The sequence below is a fragment of the Protobothrops mucrosquamatus genome, unplaced genomic scaffold (assembly GCF_001527695.2).
Source record: "Protobothrops mucrosquamatus isolate PMUCROS unplaced genomic scaffold, P.Mucros_1.0 scaffold917, whole genome shotgun sequence".
NCBI lineage: Eukaryota > Metazoa > Chordata > Lepidosauria > Squamata > Viperidae > Protobothrops > Protobothrops mucrosquamatus.
The window spans coordinates 198,276-217,080 of NW_015387168.1; the positions used below are offsets into that span (position 1 = coordinate 198,276).

Here is an 18,805-nt window from a genome sequence, read left to right on the forward strand (position 1 = left end):
CCACAACAGGGGCCAGACTATGTCACTGTAGACCTTAGTCATCGTCATAACCGTAGGTTTCCAAGTTAGATTCCATACACCGTATAGCTTTCATAATGTGATCAGCACACAGACGCAACTTTATATTCTTGTCTCATTTTTGAGGCATTTGAGGATTTGTTGCAGCCTCAGACCTTTCCCTGGGCCATTGACTGGCATTGGGTATTCTGCCCACAGATAATCCAGTTTTGGTGAACTCCCACTATCCCGGGATACTTGCAACCATGCTACGTTCATCAGTGGAACTGAAAGTTAGCTAAGGGGAGGGGGAGTGGCCCCAAAGAAAAAGCAGAATGACATCAACCAGAGATGGAGTGAGAATGGTCTTCCCAGTGGCATGAAACTTTATCTGCCAAGTTTCTGGTTTGCTACCTGCTATTAACTGCCTGCTATGTAAATGCCTTAGATAAGGTTGGGTGGAAGAAATGTTAAGTATTGTGTGTTATGTTGTGTTGTGTTGTGTTGTGCTGTGCTGTGCTATGTTATGTTATTGTGGTGGAATGTTGTCTGGAGTCACAGGAGAGAGGGGCTCTTTCCATGACAGCAGAACTTAGAATGCTTAGTGGGCAGAAAAGAGCAAGGTTGGACCCATAGCAAATCAGAAAGTATATCTATAGTTACTGCTTTAGTCTGGCAAGATTCTGTTTGTAGGTGAACAACAATAAAGGAGCTACTCAGAAGTAACTTCCTGTGTCATTCTTGGTTCTTTGGGCCTGAAAGTTAATATTGTTTTAATTTTGATTGGCAGCTACCCAGAGTTTGGTATAAAATGGACAGCTATATAAGTGTTTTAAATAAATCAATAAATAATGAAGACTCCTGTATCACACATACACCACATACAAAATAACCCTTCTCCGTAAAATAATAATAATAATAATTAAGCCTCTTATGGAGAAGGAAATCTGAATGGGAATAATAGTCAGAGACTCAATATAGGATCTTCCCGATTCCCTGCTTTTCAGCTGAAATTATCAGCACTCTCTTCCCAGCAAGAGCTGGGAAGCCCTTACCTTGCTCCTCCCATACGCAGCGCTATTCCACATTGCCATTCTGATTGTGCCGATTTTCAGGTGTGCTGGCCTTCTCCTCGCAAGGTGAGAGCTCATCAATAGATGTCTGGTTGGTGATTCCTAGACCGAGAGGGGATCAATCAGAAGCATAGCATCACAGGTAGAGAGAACTAGATCTATGTACTCATAGATCTAGATCTATATGCACAAAGATCTAGATCCATCTATTCCCAGATCCAGCTTTAGATCTATCTATCCGTGGATCTAGAGGGATCTAGCCAGGCCCTGGGTCCGAGAAATCCTTGGAAGATCAGGTGGCAGTGAAGAGGCTGGCAAAGGGAGACTGTAGGAACTTATAAGAAAGCCAGCCACAGAAAAGATTCCCAAGGAAAAAAGAGGAAAAGGCAACCATTTGGCAATCATATATACAACACTTGGGTAAAATGAGGGAGAAGACTTGAGGTTATAGTGGGCCAATGATGGTACCAAATGGACCAGCCTTTAGATTAGGATTACTGTTATTTATTTTAAAACAACGTCCTGTATTTTCTGCTTCAGACCAGAGAGAAACTGTGCCAATGATTTTTCAGGGATTTGAGGGGATTTGAGGGCTGCCACACAAACACACACACCCCAATGGGATGGCAGGAAGCTTTATGCCCTGAGCTGCCCAGCCTTCTGATTTAGTAAACTGAAGAGTATGGCAGGAAGAAGAACTTGGAGGTCTCTCTCTTCTGAAATGGAACTTTGAAGTCCCATGCTCTGAGAAAATTTTTAAGTTTAATTGGGGGGAAAATGTGAAGGAACAGGCAGCCTATACCTATGGCAGTGATGGCAAACCTTTTAGAGACCAAGTGCCAAAACACTGGCCCCGTCCTGGCTCCACCCCCTGCCCCCGTCCCCACTCCGCCCATCACCCCCCCGCCTGCCCGCAGGGCCACTCACTGCCTCCAGGGCCTGCTGCAGATCGCCCAGGCAGCCCAGCAGCGCTATGGCGGTCACGCCCTCTGCCCACGCCCTGCAGAATCAGCTGTGCACAATGGTGTGTGAGGGCAGAGTCTTGTCTACGCTGCCTGGCTGCCATGTCCTTGGCTGCACTGCTCTGAATGGGCCACGCTCAGGAGCGACTCTCCTTCAGGGGGGCTGCTGGAGAGGAGGGGGTCGCGGGGGGAGGCTGGGGCAATGGCACGTGTGCCCACAGAGAGGGCTCCGAGTGCCGCCTCTGGCACCCGTGCCATAGGTTTACCACCACTGACCTATGGGATGTGTATAGACATCAAGAAATCAGAAACCAGGGCTGATCACCATGTCAACATCTAAAAATGATCCTTTTCTTTCTTTTTTTTTTCTTAACAGCTTAAGGAAGGGACAGAAAGCCTTTAAGGGGACCTGAATGGGAGAATTTCTCCAAAGCTCCCTCACTCCATCAGTGTTCCCATACCACTGGCAGCTCGTTCCTTCCACTTCTGCTTGTTCTCTTGGATGTACTTGCTCCAGGTGGAACGGAAGCTGTTGATGTCAGCGTTGATGTCCCCCAGCTCAGCGTGCTCATCTACAGAAGTCTGACGCCAGGTGGAACTGTGGGCAGTGGGATACAGTCAAGAACATGTTGCACATCCCCAGAGTGGTCATTGCAAGGAGAGATTGTGGACATTTCCTCTCCTCTCTTCCCTGTGCTGGCTTCTCTCGAGTTCTTCCACTTCACATCTTGTCATCACTATAGCTCTGTCTTACAGCTCTCTAGCACAGGGGTCCCCAATCCCCAGTCCATGGACCACTCTTGGGCTGCGACATGCCAGCAACCAGTCCGTACAAACAAGCAAAATCCCATCCGTCATCTCCTTCAATTCCCATCTCATCAAGTTTCATCTGTCAAATCTGGGGCAATCAAGATCATTATTATAGGGCAGGCTTTGCCTTCCCCTGCAGGGAGAGAATTTTTTTGCAGCGGTCCACCATCAGTAGTGCATGCCAAATATCACACCTTGCTCTTCCCAGTTAGGAGAGGAGCTGCTTATAAAGAGATGTAGAAATCTCAGATGTCAGGCTTCGGGGAGCTTCTGTCACTCAGTAAAAAATTCCAAGCTAGACAGACAGTCCACCTTAAAGCCACTTCCTTATATCCAGTCGAGAATATAGGGGTAAATATGCTTAAGCGTTCCGTGGCTTCTTTCCTCCACCTGATGTGGCATAGCCTGGCAATAGAAAAATACACAGAAGCAAAGTCTGGCCACTGTAGCTGAACCAGTTCCAAATAGGCAAAATGGGACAACTCTCTGCAGCCATCTCGCCATGGCCAGCTCACCTCAGCCAACTCGCCACAGGACAATTTGCTGTTGGACAATTCCACACGGGATAACTCAATGCAATAAGAGTTATACACCACTGTTTCTTCGACCTTATTTCCACTGGCAAAAATGGAAGTCATGCAGAAAAAACAGTGGCGGATAACCTTTATTGCATTGAGTTATCCCGCTTGGATTGTCCTGCAGTGAGTTGTCCTAGAGCCCCAGATAGATAGGGAACTGGGTGGCTGCAAAGGATCCATGCCTTCTCCAATCCATTTAGAGAGGAAGGAAAGAGGGAAGGAATGTATGACTACATACCATCAAACTGTATTATTACTATAGCTGATCATAGTCAGCCAGATGTTCAGACTCCATTTGGCATTTTTATCCAACTATCAAATCCTTCCCAAGGACCTGGAATAGGCTGTTGTTGTTTTCTAAAATCAAAGGTGCCATTGCAGAATGTGAGCTGTTCCAATTACAACTGCCTTTTGCAGTTGAATTATTATGCAATTGACGTATTATGGTTTATTATTATTATGGTTTATCACACAGTCAGCCAGATGTCTAGACTGGATTTGGCATTTTTATCCACCCATTGAATCCTTTCCAAGGTTATTGTTATTATTTTCTGCTTCTTTTCAGACACCGAAAGAAGGGGCTTGCAAAAGATCGTGCATGACTTGTCTGCAGGCAGGATCAGCTCCCAACTGGAGGGTGAAGGTATCCTTCCCACTGGAAGAGGTGAAAGAAAATACTGCCCCAGACAGCTAGGCTGAGACAGAGGAATCTTATTTGATGCTGCCCAACTGCAAACATCAGAATATACCAGACAGTATAATAAAAACAATTATCATGTTCAAAGGCTAGACCAGTCAGAATGCCATCAGGGACTCAGAGAAAACAGTTTCTCTTAGGAGACAGTAACATTTTCCCCCCCAGAATTGTGAACAAGATGGAAGGCCAAATCATCGCTTTATCCCGGAAACCTTTGGTCATTGAAAAGCAATCTTCCACCTGCTGATCTACATTAGGGAGGTCAGACCAAAGAGTTGGAATATTGGGCAAGTAGGACAAAACCCTGAGAAGAATTCATGTCTGAGCCACTTCAAGATGTGTGGACTTCAACTCCTATGGCTGGCTGAGGAATTCTGGGAGTTGAAGTCCACCCATCTTGAAGTAGCTGAGACTGAGAAACACTGCAATAAAGAATGCCAAAGAGGTTCCATTCCACCCCCACGGCTGCACCTCCCTCTCTTCCACAATTCTCCATCCCCACCAGTAAATGCCTACCTGCTCTGCTGGCTGGACGATTTATTCTTGGAACCTTCTTCCACTAATGGGATGACCATTTTCTCCGCGACATCTGTCAGAACTTGGAAAGTGGGTTCCACAATAAAGTCAATGAAACCTGTGGAAGGAAAAGCGTGTTAGGGACAGGGCCGTGGACTTTTCTGTTTTCCTCTGAAAGGTTATCCACAGAGTGCAATGAGGACAGTTCACTATCCCTGTGGCAGGACAAAATAAATAAAATAATGTATGGAAGATACATTAACATCTCTACTACATCAAGGGAGGGAAGGAAGAGGCAGTCAAGGAGAGCTCCGCTGTGGCTTACAGTCTGGGATTTTTTTACCACTCACCAATCTGTGACTGGGCCACCAGTGTGGATGTGCGATCACATAATGGGGAGAAAGGCAATCCCAGCTCAGCTTCCTTGTCTCCCTATAAAAAACAAGGTAGATAAGAACCAAGTCTTGTAGTGCAATGGTTGAGTCAGACATTTAATGACACAGCATAAGTAAACCAATCGGTTATATTCATGATAGGTGTTAAACTGGGCTAGTTTTAATTTGATCTGTGGCACAGAAGTCATGCAACCCCAGCCTGTGGAATGCTTCACAATTCAGTGTATGATATAAACCCAGAAAATGGGCTAATTGGCTGACCAGGTGTAACATGCAGTGCAAACTCAGTTCATGCATGGAATATAATCTTTCCCTGAAAATGCTCTAGAGCAGGGGTGTCAAACTGCTAGACCGCAGGCCGGATGCGTCATCCAGAAGCCACACCCACCCCATTGCCAGCAATGGCAAAACCGTCCTGATACGTTGCGCGACATCACATGACATCCCGAGTTTGACATGTCTGCTCTAGAGACTTGGTGAAACCTGAAAACTGTGGCTTTGTTTGAATAAGCAAGTGTTTGTGACTACTAAGAAAGGTGAGCATGATTTCAGCAGTCCTATTCGGCCTCCGAGCCCCAACATTATAACCCCTCTGAGGCAGAACCCCAGGCATACCTGGCGGAAGAACTCTTCCATGAGAGCTTTGGTCCATCGGCAGTGCACCGGCCACTGTTTGGTGGGGTGGCTGATATCAGCTGCATGCAGCAACAAGGAGAGGGCTTTTGATTTGTCAATCCTGGGGAAGCAGCAGCACAAGAATAGCAAGAATGGGGTCAGATCTTGCCCCTGGCATAACGGACCCACAAAGGCACAGTGTCCCAATTGGGACAGGCAGCCTCCCATTTGCTATGCCATGCTCCAGGCTCTCACCTTTGCTGTTGTGTAGAAGCCTGATTTAGCAAGTATCAACACCCAACCCATCAAGGAGCAGAATTACCACTTACTCTGCACATCCTTATTCCAGAGACCTGTTTTTCCACTGCTGTTTTATAGCTGATTTTTTTTAAAAAATAAAACAGGTATGCTCCTTAGGCAACAGGAGGAACTTCTGCCACTTCTTACTTTATGCTCCACCCATATATGTGAAGACCTTGACTTTTTCCCCATGCCCTCTGTGCATGCCAGAAGCAGCCAGGAAGGAACCTGGGCAACCTCAAAGAACTGTTGACTATTATTCCGACTAGTTCAGAAGTTGTAGGTGCTTCTTCACTGGAGGTTTTTAAGAAAAGACTGGATAGCCACCTACCTGAAATGGTATAGGGTCTCCTGCTTGAGCACAGGGTTGGACTAGAAGGCCTCCAAGGTCCCTTCCAGCTCTATTCTGATTGATTGATAGTGCTTCCAGATGTGGCTCAGAAAGTCCTGTTTCCCTTCCCCTCATTGTTTCATCTACAGTTCTATGTCTGTCTGTCTGTCTGCCTGCCTGCCTGCCTGCCTATATCTATCTATCTATCTATCTATCTATCTATCTATCTATCTATCTATCTATCTATCTATCTATCTATCTATCTATCTATCTATCTATCTATCTATCTATCTATCTATCTATCTATCTATCTATCTATCTACTGTATCTATCTACCTAACTATGTATGTATGTATCTCCCTCTCCCTCTCTCTCTCCCTCTCCCTCCCTCCCTCTCTCTCTCTCTCTCTCTCTCTCTCTCTCTCTCTCTCTCTATCTATCTATCTATCTATCTATCTAGCTATCTAGCTATCATCTCAAAATATCTGTAAAGGAAGCATTGTCCACCCTCACTCTGAACTGACTTAGTTGTCAGCATCATCATCACTAAAAAAAAACTGCCTCAGGCTAGATAAAGAGTTTTCTAATGTACTGCAGATTTAATATGTATCTGCAAACCTTCCATGCTTTTTATGCTTTCAAATCCATTTTTTTTCTATTACATATCCAGGGGTTATCACAGCAATTTTTTAAACACATGCACATGCACACACATACACGCACACAGCCCTCCTTTTGCCATTTACCGTTCCAGCTGCTGCAGGGACGTTTTCATGGACTTCACTTGCTGGAAGTGACAGGACATGTCTGTCGCCAGAACCATTTCAATCACGAGGGACCGGAGCTCCCTGCACCCCATGAAATCAAAGAAACACAGCCAACCATCAAACAACGTTCTTCCTTATGTGTTTCAACCTCCAACACAAATGCACTAGGAGGAATCCCCATTTTTAGTGACAAACGGGGGGGGGGGGGGATCTGTCCATTCTGTTACCATGAGTGATCACATTTGAGTTGATATTCTGCAATCCCAGAAGAAAACTTCTGCCCCAAGAGGACACAAATATCAAAAATGCTCAAACATCAAAATAACATTGTTGGCATGTTTAGCTTTTGATATCGTCTTTGATAATGACAGTCATGTCTTTAACCTTTTTTTTTCCCTGGGGGGGCAGGGGGGTGGCTGGAAAGACTCAAATACCATTAGAGACTACACAGATGCCTTCCTTCTATTCAGTCTATTCCCAAAGATAATATATCTTCATGCTGACTGCTTTGCTGCAGGAAGTCTTTGGAAATCCTATCTTCCCAGCAAGTCCTTTGCAGTTGTAATACATTTAACAGAAGGAGTCTGCCAACTTTTATTTCATTTTGTTTCCTGCCTGTGAATGGATTTAATAAATAATCATCTTTGTGGTTGAGCAGCTGAGCTTAAAAATAATGCAATAGAATTTCAAAGCTTAATTTCACCAAGCCTCCAGAATCTCTCTCTCTCTCTCTCTCTCTCTCTCTCTCTCTCTCTCTCTCTCTCACACACACACACACACACACACACACACACACACAAATACATGGATCCCAGAAAATTCTAATTCAAAGATCTGTACAAATTCCTATGTAAAGTTCATCACAATGAGTGTACCAAATGTACCTGAGAGAGGATATTTGTGCTCTGTTTCCTGCCTCCCCTCCCCTCTCCTTCTCCTCCCACCACAGATTGCAACAAATCTAAAGATTTATTGCTCAAGCCACAAAGAAGTGGATTCTCAAAAGTGATAAGAGAAAGGGGAGCTGATGGCAAGAAAATTAGACTATTTATCATAATAATTATTTACAAAGCCCCATGGGCCCTTTCAGCTAGGCTGAGGGAATATTGTAACAACAAATGTGGGCCCAAGATGAGAACATCTGGTATGTAAATTGTCTTGAATTTGGAAATAGTTTCAAACCTGGGTGTCAGGCAGAAATATATGGTGCAGGCTGAAGCTGTCAATCAAGCCAAGTGGAAGGTGCTGGCATGATAATGAGGCTCTTGTTCAACCTCTCAAGAATGAAAAGAGGTATGTAGGAGATCCACAGAACAAGCCTTGCAAACAACTTTGGGACAGATGCTGATAGAACCCAGAACCTTTGCCATCACTGCTTATTAGTCATTGCAAGACTCTCTGAGCAGCTATGTACATACAAACGCACATACACAACCCTGTTAGGGAGTTCCTTGCATCACGCAAGAGGACAATTTGCTACCTTTTGCTATAGGTCTGGAAGGCTAGTTCCAAAAACCAAGGATAGGTGATCAGAGTTCTTATCCTCATACCATAAAGTGTCTGAGCAACAACTGAAAACTTCTAAACACAACAAATGCACTGCCTGGAAAGGTTTTGTATGTTTGAGTCCTTTCAGCTTCAAAATGTCTAGAATCATAATGCCTAAAAAATATAAAATTATTTCTGCTACCATCTAAGCCAGTGGTTCTCAACCTTTTTAATGCCGTGACCCCAACCGGTCGTAAGTCGAGGACTAAACCGGTCGTAAGTCAAGGACTAAACCGGTCGCAAGTTGAGGACTACCCAACCGGTCGTAAGTCGAGGACTTTCCCTGCCAGGGAGCGCCATGCATGCGTGGTTCCGCCCCCTGCGCCGGCCGAGGCGTAGCTGGCAAGCGGCAGAGACGGAACAGGCCGACCACCAGCTGGCCCAGCCCAAGGGAGGTAAGGCACCCGCCGGAAAAGGGGGAAAAAAATGGCGGACAAAAAAAATGGCGGACAAAAAAAATGGTGGACAACCTTGCTTGGCGACCCCCATGAAATGGTCGATCGACCCCAAATGGGGTCCCGACCCACAGGTTGAGAACCACTGATCTAAGCAAACTCTTCTATGTACAAACCCACTGATTTTGAGATGCAGGGGTCTCTAGAATATTCCATCAATCATCCTAAGGAAAGACATGACATCCCAAAGTGGAGATATCCAAAAATAAATGAATATCAGATGGAACTAATTAAAAATATTTAGAAGGAGTCCCACATAAGAGGAATTGAGCAGTTAGCGAGATTATAAACCCAAGGCCAACTTACTAGAGGAGGAAGCTCAACTTAATTGTTGCTCTTTTCTCACAACAATGTATAAATGCACAGCATTTTGCAGGAAGAGGCCATGGTGTTCCAGTTAACCACAGTTGACTATCAATTTGCTGATTTCTGCCCTACTCCACCCCACAATGCCTGGACCCCTTTGGAGCATTTCTCAGTGAAAGCATGCCCTGTTTTTTTCCTGAGAACATGGTTCAGTAGAGAAAGAGAGGATGAGGGCTCACACAAATTCATCCTTGGCCAGGTTAACAAGTATGTTCATCTCATCTTCCTGCATCATGCGGAAGACGGCGCTGATGTGGTGGTTCTCTAGAACTGACCGGTCATTGTACAAAATGGCTGTATCTGACCTGAAAAAGAAGAAAACCATAAAGCAAACACAATGTCAAGGGCAGGGATGAATGATCTTGCTTTTTTGAGGAACTGGTGAACATTTCAACATTTTGGTTAACTCCAAACATACCTAATACAATGGCCTACAGTGGCTTATCTTTAATTGTGTGACAAAAAGAGGCCACGGAGGCCTCAAGTAACCAATACAGTTCACTTACTATTTGTTATTGTGCATTCTACAGGTCTTTCAGAATTCTTCTTTCCTCTAAAGTGACACTGTAAGGTTAGCAATGGAACATCCACATAACGACGTTTTTACTTACTTGGTCTGGATGTGAAAGCTGTTGGTGGTACCCGTGTGTTCATAGTCATGGATTGCAGCTGCAAAGATAATGGCTAGGGCCTCAATCTCTGTCAGGCAGTGCTGTGGAGAAAGAAGAAGCAAGGGAGATTATCAGCATCTTTGGGAATGAAAGGGTGAGGTCTGGAAATAACTCCAGACGTTTGCCATCATAAATGGAGGACATGTTCTACAATGGGGGGGGAGTCATCCCTATGACCAAAACTCGCTGATTCCGTAACCTTTCTAGATCAGTTGTTGTCCTATCTGTGGCATAAATTCTGACTTAAAGCCTACTTTCTTGGAAACAGACACTATAACAATTGCACTTCCCATGGCAAGAAGAAAAGCAGCAACAAGGCACAGACAGATACCTATCTTACTGTTCTTTGGTAGATATGTATGGCTGGGTATGTGCAATATAAAATAAGATATACAGATATAAAATATAAATTTGCTCCCACACAGGACATATACCATTTCTCATCTTAGGATTCCTACCACAAATATGGTTTTGTGTCATTCCAAAGAAAATTGTTGGAAGAGTCTTGAAGGTCTTCTATTCCAGAGGTCCCCAACCTTTTGAGCACCAGGGACCGGTTCTGTGGAGAGAGGTTTTTCCGCGGACCGAAGAGTGCGTGGTTTTGTGTGCTGCCTGCATCCCGCGGATGGGGCTTTGCTTGTTTGTGCGGACCAGTTGCTGGCATGCCACAACCCAGTACTGGTCCACGGACCAGCAGTTGGGGAGCCCTGTTCTATTCCAATCCCTGCTCTAGCAGGAAACTCTATACAATTCCAGACAAATGGCTATCCAATCTCTTCTTTAAAATCTTCAATGATGGAACTCCCACAACTTCTGGAGGCTAGTCGTTCCACTGATTAATTGTTCTCACTGTCAGGAAATTTCTCCTTAGTTCTAGGCTGCTTCTCTCCTCAATTAGTTTCTATCCATTGTTTCTTGTTCCTGCCTTCGGGCATTTTGGAGAACAGGTTGATCCCCTCATCTTTATGGCAGCTCTTCAGATATTGGAAGACTGCTATCATGTCACCCTTAGTCCTTCTCTTCATTAAACAAGACATACCCAATTCCAGCAACCTCTCAAAGCTAATGAGTTCCAGGTGTGCTGGGAATATGACCAACATTTTCAGCAGGCATCATTCCCATGAAGAGACAGCTGCTGGCTACGTTCTTCAAAGCCCAAAGAGAAGCAGCCTAACTTAAAGGCTGTGCTTTCCCAAATAAGTCGGTCCTGGTTTAAAAAAATATTGGGAAAAGTCCTTCCTTCTGCCTTGTCCTAGGCGGAACTTGTTGCCTCCTGCTATGGGAACTCCCCTTTTCAGAGAGAGAATTGGTTTTCAAGATATTTTATTTGCTAGAATGCATTTTAGCAGGTCGGATCACTGATTTATTTTAGGGTTTGTTTGGGGTTTTTTACTTGATATGATTTTATATTTTAATTAAAACTGTGTATTCATCTTGTAATAGAACCTGTAGAATTTTTTGTTTATCACCTTATTTTTTTAAAGACGGGGCGGGGGGAGAGGACACAACTCACTCAGCAGACATTTGCTGACTGCGATCAGTTTTTCCATTTCCCGGCTTGGTGCTAAACTGGGAAGACCTCTAGAGGGCACTGTTGCTTTCTGTATGTGTATAGCGTTTCAGTGAGTTTTGATAAAGAATAATTTGGGAGCAAAACAGCTTGTAGGTCTCATTCCTGAGATTTATCCCAGGTACAGTAATTTAGGTCATCCCAACAGAAAGTTAGGCACTAAAACCCAAGATTCGAAAGTTTCTTCAGACTCAAAAAGCAGAATTAATTTTCTAAGCATGCAATATTAACATGCTTGAGGGTGAACAAATGGGACATTCACCCAGTCCACAGGATAGCCTTACCACCATGCCAGTGCGAAGCAGGAAGCAATGTACAGTCTGGGTAACATCAGCAGCATGAATCTGATTGTGATAAGGGTTCTTATATTTCCCATAACCAGCCTCCAGTGCATCCAGGAAAGTCATGAGGTACACCGTGGGGATCTGCAAAACAACAAAGACAAGGTGACCCTAGGCAAGATCTGAAAATAGCTGCAAGCTTAGATGTCTTCTATTGAGTCTGATAGTTGATCCATCTGAAAAGCCATGGTGGCACACAGTGGTTAGAATCCAGTATTGCAGGCTAATTCTGCTGACTGTCAGCAGTTCGATTCTGAACGGCTTAAAGTTGACTCAGCCTTCCATTCTTCCGAGGTCGGTAAAATGAGGTCCCAGATTGTTGGGGGGCAATAGGCTGACTCTGTAATCTGCTTAGAGAGGGCTGTAAAGCACTACGAAGCGGTATATAAGTCTAAGTGCTATTGCTATCTAGTTTGGTGCTACCTGTATTAGTCTTTCCAAGCATGTCTTCCAGTTTTGATGGATTATAACTCCTCAGCCAGCATGGAAAGTCTGACTTGAGATGGTTGGGGGTTTCAATCCAACAAGGTCTGAAATGTAATCTGCCTAAGTAGTGGTGGCTCTCCAGTATTTCAGACAGAAGTTTTTTCCCTGTCCAATTTGGAGATGCTGGAGACTGAGCACAAAACCCTTATAGACCTTGGCTTTTATGCAGAGTAGGATTCCCCTTTTAGTATATATGATCTACTGCTGTGTTTTTCCAGCTTGGCAACTTTACGATGTGTGGACTTCGACTCCCAGAATTCTCCAGCCAGCAACTGATGATTGAAATCACAATAAGCCACAGTTTGTTCTCATAATGGTTTGTTGAAAAAGCCAGAGTGACTTAGGTGGTACATACTGGCAAGTCAGATTATGGCTTAGCATTTGTTAAAAATGGAAGTTTTAAAGGTAGAGCTAGATGACTGTAGCTTTATCATGAATATTCAGAACCCTCTATCATCAAAGCAACATCTCATCTGGAAAATGTTGAACTATTTGATTCAGGAGAAGCAGCTGGTCTCCTGCTGAGGTTTTGGACTATCATTCCCATAACTTCATGCCACTGGCTATGCCCATGATGAATGATGAACGTTCAGATATAAACTGCAGGAGTTTCAACCAGGTTTCCATTATTGTAGCCTTCAAAAAAAAAGCCCTGGTAATTTAAGCAACATATTAAACCTGTTTTAATGCAAGAAATTACTACAACTATTTTGCTGATGTCCTACCAAGTTGCAGCATCCAGCCAACTTTGGCTGCTATCAAAAAGAAAAAAGAAAAAAAAGCTATATGGAATCAGATCTGCTTCTTACAAACCACTTCTGTGGAGAGCAGCAAGGTCCATATTTGATTCAAGAGAGTCTTTACCTTTTTGACTCTTGGAAATTTGGCAAAGTAAAAAAAAGGATGGGCATTATCTAGTCCTCAGTCTGCTTTCAAAACATTTACCCAAAGTGCTCAGCTCCTTCCCTGGCAATCCTTTGATTGGGGGGAAAAGAGGGGAAAGATGAGAAATGACCCCACCCAATTCTGACTCTGGATCTGATAATAATAATAATAATAATAATAATAATAATAATAATAATAATAATAATAATAATAATAATAATAATAATAATAATAATAATAATAATAATAATAATAAAAAGTTGGAAGGGACCTTGGAGGTCATCTAGTCCAACCCCCTGCTCAGGCAGGAAACCCTATACCATTTCAGACAAATCGCTGTCCAGTCTCTTCTTAAAAACCTCCAGTGTTGGAGCATTCACAGCTTCTGGAGGTAAGGAGTTCCACTGGTTAATTGTTCTCACTGTCAGGAAATTTCTCCTTAGTTCTAGGTTGCTTCTCTCCTTGATTAGTTTCCATCCATTGCTTCTTGTCCTGCCTTCAGGCGCTTTGGAGAATAGCTTGACTCCCTCTTCTTTGTGGCAGCCCCTGAGATATTGGAACACTGCTGTCATGTCCCCCCTTGTCCTTCTCTTCATTAAACTAGACATACCCAATTCCAGCAACCGTTCCTTATATGCTTTAGCCTCCAGTCCCCTAATCATCTTTGTTGCTCTTCTCTGTACTCTTTCTAGAGTCTCAACATCTTTTTTACATCGTGGTGACCAAAACTGGATGCCGGATTCCAAGTGTGGCCTTACTAAGGCATTGTAAAGTGGTATTAATACTTCACGTGATTACAGACCACTCAGGCTTCAGCCCTTAGCCTGCAGAACTCCTCCCCAACTAATCACTCCTATAAAAATAGGATCCTCACAAACACACACACACACACACAAATACACTCCCTCTTCTACTTTAAAAGCAGCATTATAGTGCTGCCCTAACTTCTCACAATTTGGAAAGATGATTTAATCTGCAGGCACAGAAGGGTTACCTGGATGTGCCTGGACCCCTTCGTTTCTTACCTTGAAGCGGCTGTTGAGATTGTGGCGGGTGAGCAGTTCAAAGACAATTGTGCGCAAGGCATGGTCTTCGCTCACCTTGTTCAGTGCAAAGACATCGAAAAACCAGAGGTCAAGACTCTAGGAAGAGAAACAGAGGCAGAGTGAAAGACGGAGCAAGAGAGGAGGGTCAAATCTGCCATACCTACTAAGGAAAGGACTTACCTCTGGTGTAGGACAGGAGGAAAAATGGGGCAAGGATCCAAAAGAAAAGGATGTTTTTTTTAAAAAAAAGGGAGGGCTATTAGATGGAACTTAATGTGAACCAAGAAATCCATTTCTAGGTATTAATCATTCCTCTAATAAATAGGCCTGTCTATCTGTCCATCCATCCATTCACCTCTACACGCACATTGTACACACATAATACACGTGTTCATCTATCGTTTACCTACTGTCAGGCTCCACAAACCAAGAGAGACACACAAGAGTTACTTCTAAGCAATTTACTATTCTTTGCCTATAGGCAGAAATCTTGCCAAACTAAAGCAACTACTTGAATCATTAAAGGTATTTCTAAGAACTTCTAGGGGAGAACTCTCTTGACCCTCTTCCTCCCAAACAAACTATATAAACTAGTCTTTGGATCCTCTGGAATGCAGCTCTTCCCTCCAGGGAATCCTGACTACATTCTACCACACACACACACACAAAATCCTATTCCAAATTACTCCAGGTGGTTTATAATACATATCAAAGAGCATTCCTCTAAGCCTCTTCCTTCTTGAAGTGATTAATTAACCCCTACAGTGCGGATTATTGATTACTGGTGAAAACTAAGACTTTTGGGGAAACTTTGCCTCCAGTATCCTTTTTTATAGAGCGGATAGTAGGGAATAGCTAGAAAAGTGTGTGACTCATAAATATTGACCCAATGGATGGCTTGAGGTGATGGGCAAAAATAGCCTTGGGAATTGGGGTGGGGTGAATGACAGAAGCCTCCTCTCCAGCAGGAGAAACCACGGGATGCAAAAATTAGGAATTATTACCAGAGTGTAAGCCTCATTACATCCAGCAGACACTTACACAGATAGCATAGCACTGTTAACAGGATCCTCCCTCCCAAAAGAGTTGTTACCTTCAGACAGTTGATGACCGATTGGGAATAATTGGGTCCCACAGCTGTGTACGTTCGACGGAACATCCTGTGCAGTGGAAGACACAGTCAGACGGTCCCTGGGAGATCTGGCTTACTTGCAATTAGAAACAGCTTCCAAATCCCATCAAGCATGCAAGGAGCATTCGGCTTTCTCCAGGCAGGGCAAATAAATTTCAGGCACGTCGAATTTGAACCTCTTCTCCAGAGATACTAAGAATCAATAGCCCAGTAGTGTTCCAGACCCATGTACAGATTCCCCAGGCACAGGAGGATATATAATAATTTTCAGTTTCAATTTTCATCACTATCAATATGCATTTTTATCTACTTCCTCCTTTCCATTCGCTCCTTTTCATTATCCCAGTTCCCTTTCCTAAACTAGAACTAAGAGACAGTCCCCTGCACAGATGCCCCAGAACTAAGTCAGACCCGAGTTGTCCATTTGACCCCCTTTGATGCCCTCCCATCTTTCACCCCTAACCAGCATGCCTAACCATGCAAATGTGGGGGGGAGGGTTGGTAAGCTGCAGAACAAGAAATCAGAGATGGGGGTTCTCAGCTGGGAAAAGCTATCTTAGGACAAAGTATTCTCTTTCCTCTGTCATCTCATGTGAATCATTTCTTATTCAACCACACAAGCATTGTCCCTCATCTCTCATCCCCTATTCCATTCTAATTCCAGGCAGTCCGGGAAGAGGCAAGACGAACCAAACCTTTCCACAAAGATGCCAGCTTGAACAGCATGCACAATGCTGCGAAACTTGGGTTTCTCCTCCGAACGGCGCCCCTTGGACCGGGTCTGCTGGGTAAAAGTGGAGGCCAGCCAGTCTCGCACTTCAGAGGGCACAGCGTCAGATTTGATCTCTTGGAGTTCATCTTCTGTGTCCAGAATCTTCCTGAAACAGGAATGGTGCCAGTGGGGAGAGGAAGGACAGATGATAAGCAGTTAGAGGCAACGTGCGTCACAATAGGAGACAAAAGCTGCAATTACATTGCCCCCTCCCCAAAATTAAAAAGAAGCCCAGAGAACAACAGTAACACTGGCACTTAGCCTGGTTTTCAACAATGATGGATCGTCTTTTAAATGTTAAAAGAAATTTTGAAAAATAAAATGAAGGGATGTTTTAACTCAAGTCTACATAACATTGCTTATACTAGCCCAGGGGTCTTCAAACGTGGCCCTTTTATGACTTGTGGACTTCAACTCCCAGAATTCCTCAGCCAGCATGCCTGGCTGAGGAATTCTGGGAGTTGAAGTCCACAAGACATAAAAGGGCCACGTTTGAAGACCCCTGTACTAGCCCATGAGTAAGATGGTCTTAAGTCATACTATCTCGTTCGTTCGTTCGTTCGTTCGTTCATTCGTTCATTCATTCATTTGTTCATTCATTCATTCAATCATCATCAATCAATTTCTAAAGCTATCCATCTCAGGAAATGACTCTGGGCAGCTTACAATTCAGAATGTATCTTACAATTAAAAAATGTGAAAAACATTTTAAAACAATAAAACCAGTAGAAAACATTAAACAGCCAATTCAAAATACACAAGAGCAAGGTATTTGGCCCGTTACCAATAAAGCCAGGAAAAGTGGGAGGGGGAGGCTTGGTGCATTCAACAACCCAAGCTCAGGAACATAGCCAGGTTTTTAAGGTCTTACAAAAGGCTAATAGGGTTGGGGCCATTCTAATCTCTGAAGGGAGGATTTTAGGTGCCTCACTACTAAAGTAGTATCTTTCCCATTATTCTGAAGGTACGAGAACAGCTTCAAGGTGAGTAAAGCTGTTAGGTTTTCAAGCATTACTTTGGAAGGAAGTCAGATGACTGATAGAAACTAAAAACACCTAGAGTAAAGGTCCAATAGGGATTGGCCCAGTGGTGGGATTCAAATATGTGAACAACAGGTTCTCTGTGTCGATGTCGCTTCCGGAAGTCCATTCTGGGGCTGGGCAACAAAAAATTAGCTACCGGTTCTGCTGAACTGGTGAGAACCGGCTGAATCCCACCACTGGATCAATCATGGGCACAACAAATTTCACAGATAGTATTGTTCTGGCAACTTAAATATGGATGAAGGACAACTCAACAATAGGGAAATGTCATCAGTGCTTCTCTGGACTTTAGATAGAGATGAGGTGTCTTCTAATGTGCTCTTACTTGGGTTTCTCTTAGTGTCTCTGAGAAAGTATTTCCTACAACTTAATAGAAAACTGAAGAATGAGTTTGTGATTTAGATAACAGCGTGTACAGTATTTGACTGACTCTCTGGATTCAGTGCATCCAAGGTTGGTGAGTTCTTCATATGACAGTCTGCCACTAGGGGGAACCACATCCCTTCTTAGTGCCAATATGAATTGGAAACCAGAGGAAGATCCACCCATTAAAGGCTTTCAGAGCTGGTAAAACTCAGCAGAGCTTCTGCCAGCATCCAAGCCAGGATGCTAACCACCACTGTCAAATTTCTGCCTGACGGTGTCGGTTGCTTTACGACTTCCCCATAATTCAGTTTATCCCAGCTTTCGTCAACCTGGGTGCTCTCCAGGTGTATGGACTGACTTCCAGAAGAATTTTCAGCAATGGGATGTGAGTCTGGAGTCTGCTTAACTTGGGGATGGGCAGCCTATCCAGGGGCACTCATTTTGACTTTGGGGAGGGAGGGAGGGAAATAGTACTGGACCAGATGGACACCCAACAGGGCTTTCCCAACCCTTCACCCTCACCTGGTCTCATCAATGTAAACTGCTTCAAGCAAAGAAGCTGTATATTCCAAGTTCTTCTTCAGCTCCTCAATATTAACCTCTCCTGTCTCCAGCTGTTTCACCATATACCGCAACCTGCAAATCAAGGGGGGAAAAAATGAGAGGAAGGGAGTAAAGTAGACTGGGGAAAACTTCTTTCCTTGGCTCACCTGCTATAGAGCATCCCACATCACAATCCCACCTCCTCAAGAAAGAGCCAACCAGAAAGAAATCATATTCCAGTTGTTTGCCACTGCTGTGAGAAGATAATATCAAGGAAAGTGGACAGGGCTGGTCATCTTTCTAGAACTTGCAACTTCCTCAACCATCAACTGCTTGATCAACTACATCAAAAATGGCTCTTAAAATAAATAAATAAATAAATGCAGTGTTCTCTTGGAAAATGCTTTGCCTTCTAACACACTCAAGGGGAATGGAGGGAAGGGCAGTTTCTGATAGAAAAGCACTACATTTGGAGGGGGGTTAATATACCACTGGACACAGGGTAATAGCATTCACTGTAAGAGGATATGTTAAACTCCA

The 18,805-nt window shown here is 43.9% G+C and overlaps 1 protein-coding gene across 2 annotated transcripts; it reads right to left on the reverse strand.

Moving 5' to 3' along the window:
* Window positions 1–1,074: 1,074 nt before the first annotated feature.
* Window positions 1,075–18,360, reverse strand: PDE1B (phosphodiesterase 1B). 2 transcript variants are annotated; one of them, XM_015819416.1, is made up of 13 exons: window positions 18,245–18,360; window positions 16,237–16,419; window positions 15,503–15,569; window positions 14,389–14,505; window positions 11,936–12,076; window positions 10,022–10,122; window positions 9,590–9,715; window positions 7,021–7,122; window positions 5,644–5,764; window positions 4,984–5,065; window positions 4,634–4,751; window positions 2,494–2,630; window positions 1,075–1,172 (listed from the first exon to the last, which is right to left on the reverse strand). In XM_015819416.1, exons 1-13 carry the CDS (start codon window positions 18,346–18,348, stop codon window positions 1,075–1,077), a joined length of 1,497 nt encoding a protein of 498 aa, XP_015674902.1. In that variant the 5' UTR covers window positions 18,349–18,360. The 2 variants fall into 2 exon arrangements, with proteins under 2 accessions (XP_015674902.1, XP_029140600.1); XM_029284767.1 differs by having other exon boundaries at window positions 2,494–2,636.
* Between the last annotated feature and the right edge of the window lie 445 nt (window positions 18,361–18,805).

What these genes read in the sequence shown, in the direction of transcription:
- PDE1B (XM_029284767.1), bottom strand. Translation starts at nt 18,348, where the DNA reads ATGGTGAAACAGCTGGAGACAGGAGAGGTTAATATTGAGGAGCTGAAG. An exon ending in TGGAAGAGTTCTTCCGCCAG is followed by an intron (nt 5,066 to 5,643) that starts GTATGCCTGGGG and finishes TGTTTTTTATAG; the next exon opens with GGAGACAAGGAAGCTGAGCT. An exon ending in TCGTCCAGCCAGCAGAGCAG is followed by an intron (nt 2,637 to 4,633) that starts GTAGGCATTTAC and finishes GTATCCCACTGC; the next exon opens with CCACAGTTCCACCTGGCGTC.